Here is a 449-nt window from a genome sequence, read left to right as displayed (position 1 = left end):
CACTAAAGAATGAGGTAGGAGCGATGTAGGCGGTCAGATGGGAAGGGTAGCAAGAGAAGAGAAGTTATCGATTTAATATATAACTGTTAGTGATAAATTCTGAGCAAATAATGAAACTCATAATTGCTTAGCTAATCTTCATGATTTGGGTAGGGAAGAATAAAATGCAATTACCGATGAGTAAAAGCTCCATTCCTTATTACTCCAGAATTAGATACATTCGTCGGGCCCAAAAAGTGCCTGTTTCCGTTGCACATTTAAATACATCGACGGGCAGCCGGAGCACAGCTGCGGGAACAGCAACGCCAGTGTCAGCTGCGTTCGCGAAACACCTGCGTGATGGGCTTTTGAATGCCACGTGGGGTGCGGAGCCTGATGTGCCGCTCAAGAAGATTCTCTTCTGGAACAAGGTATCGAGAGCATTATGGTAATAAATTCAACAATATTGC

General features: G+C 43.9%; 1 protein-coding gene across 1 annotated transcript in view; it reads left to right on the top strand.

Moving 5' to 3' along the window:
* LOC119586419 (glycoprotein 3-alpha-L-fucosyltransferase A-like) overlaps positions 1-449 on the top strand; it is a 57,549-nt gene that overhangs the window by 48,111 nt on the left and 8,989 nt on the right. The window contains exon 4 of the mRNA XM_037935141.1: positions 209-410. Within this exon, the coding sequence (XP_037791069.1) occupies positions 209-410 (202 nt within the window). The remainder of the gene's footprint in view (positions 1-208; positions 411-449) is intronic.

The sequence above is a fragment of the Penaeus monodon genome, chromosome 21 (genome assembly GCF_015228065.2).
Source record: "Penaeus monodon isolate SGIC_2016 chromosome 21, NSTDA_Pmon_1, whole genome shotgun sequence".
In the NCBI taxonomy this organism is placed as follows: Eukaryota; Metazoa; Arthropoda; class Malacostraca; order Decapoda; family Penaeidae; genus Penaeus; species Penaeus monodon.
The sequence above is the reverse complement of the archived record's forward strand: the minus strand, read 5'-3'. Positions and strand labels throughout refer to the sequence as shown.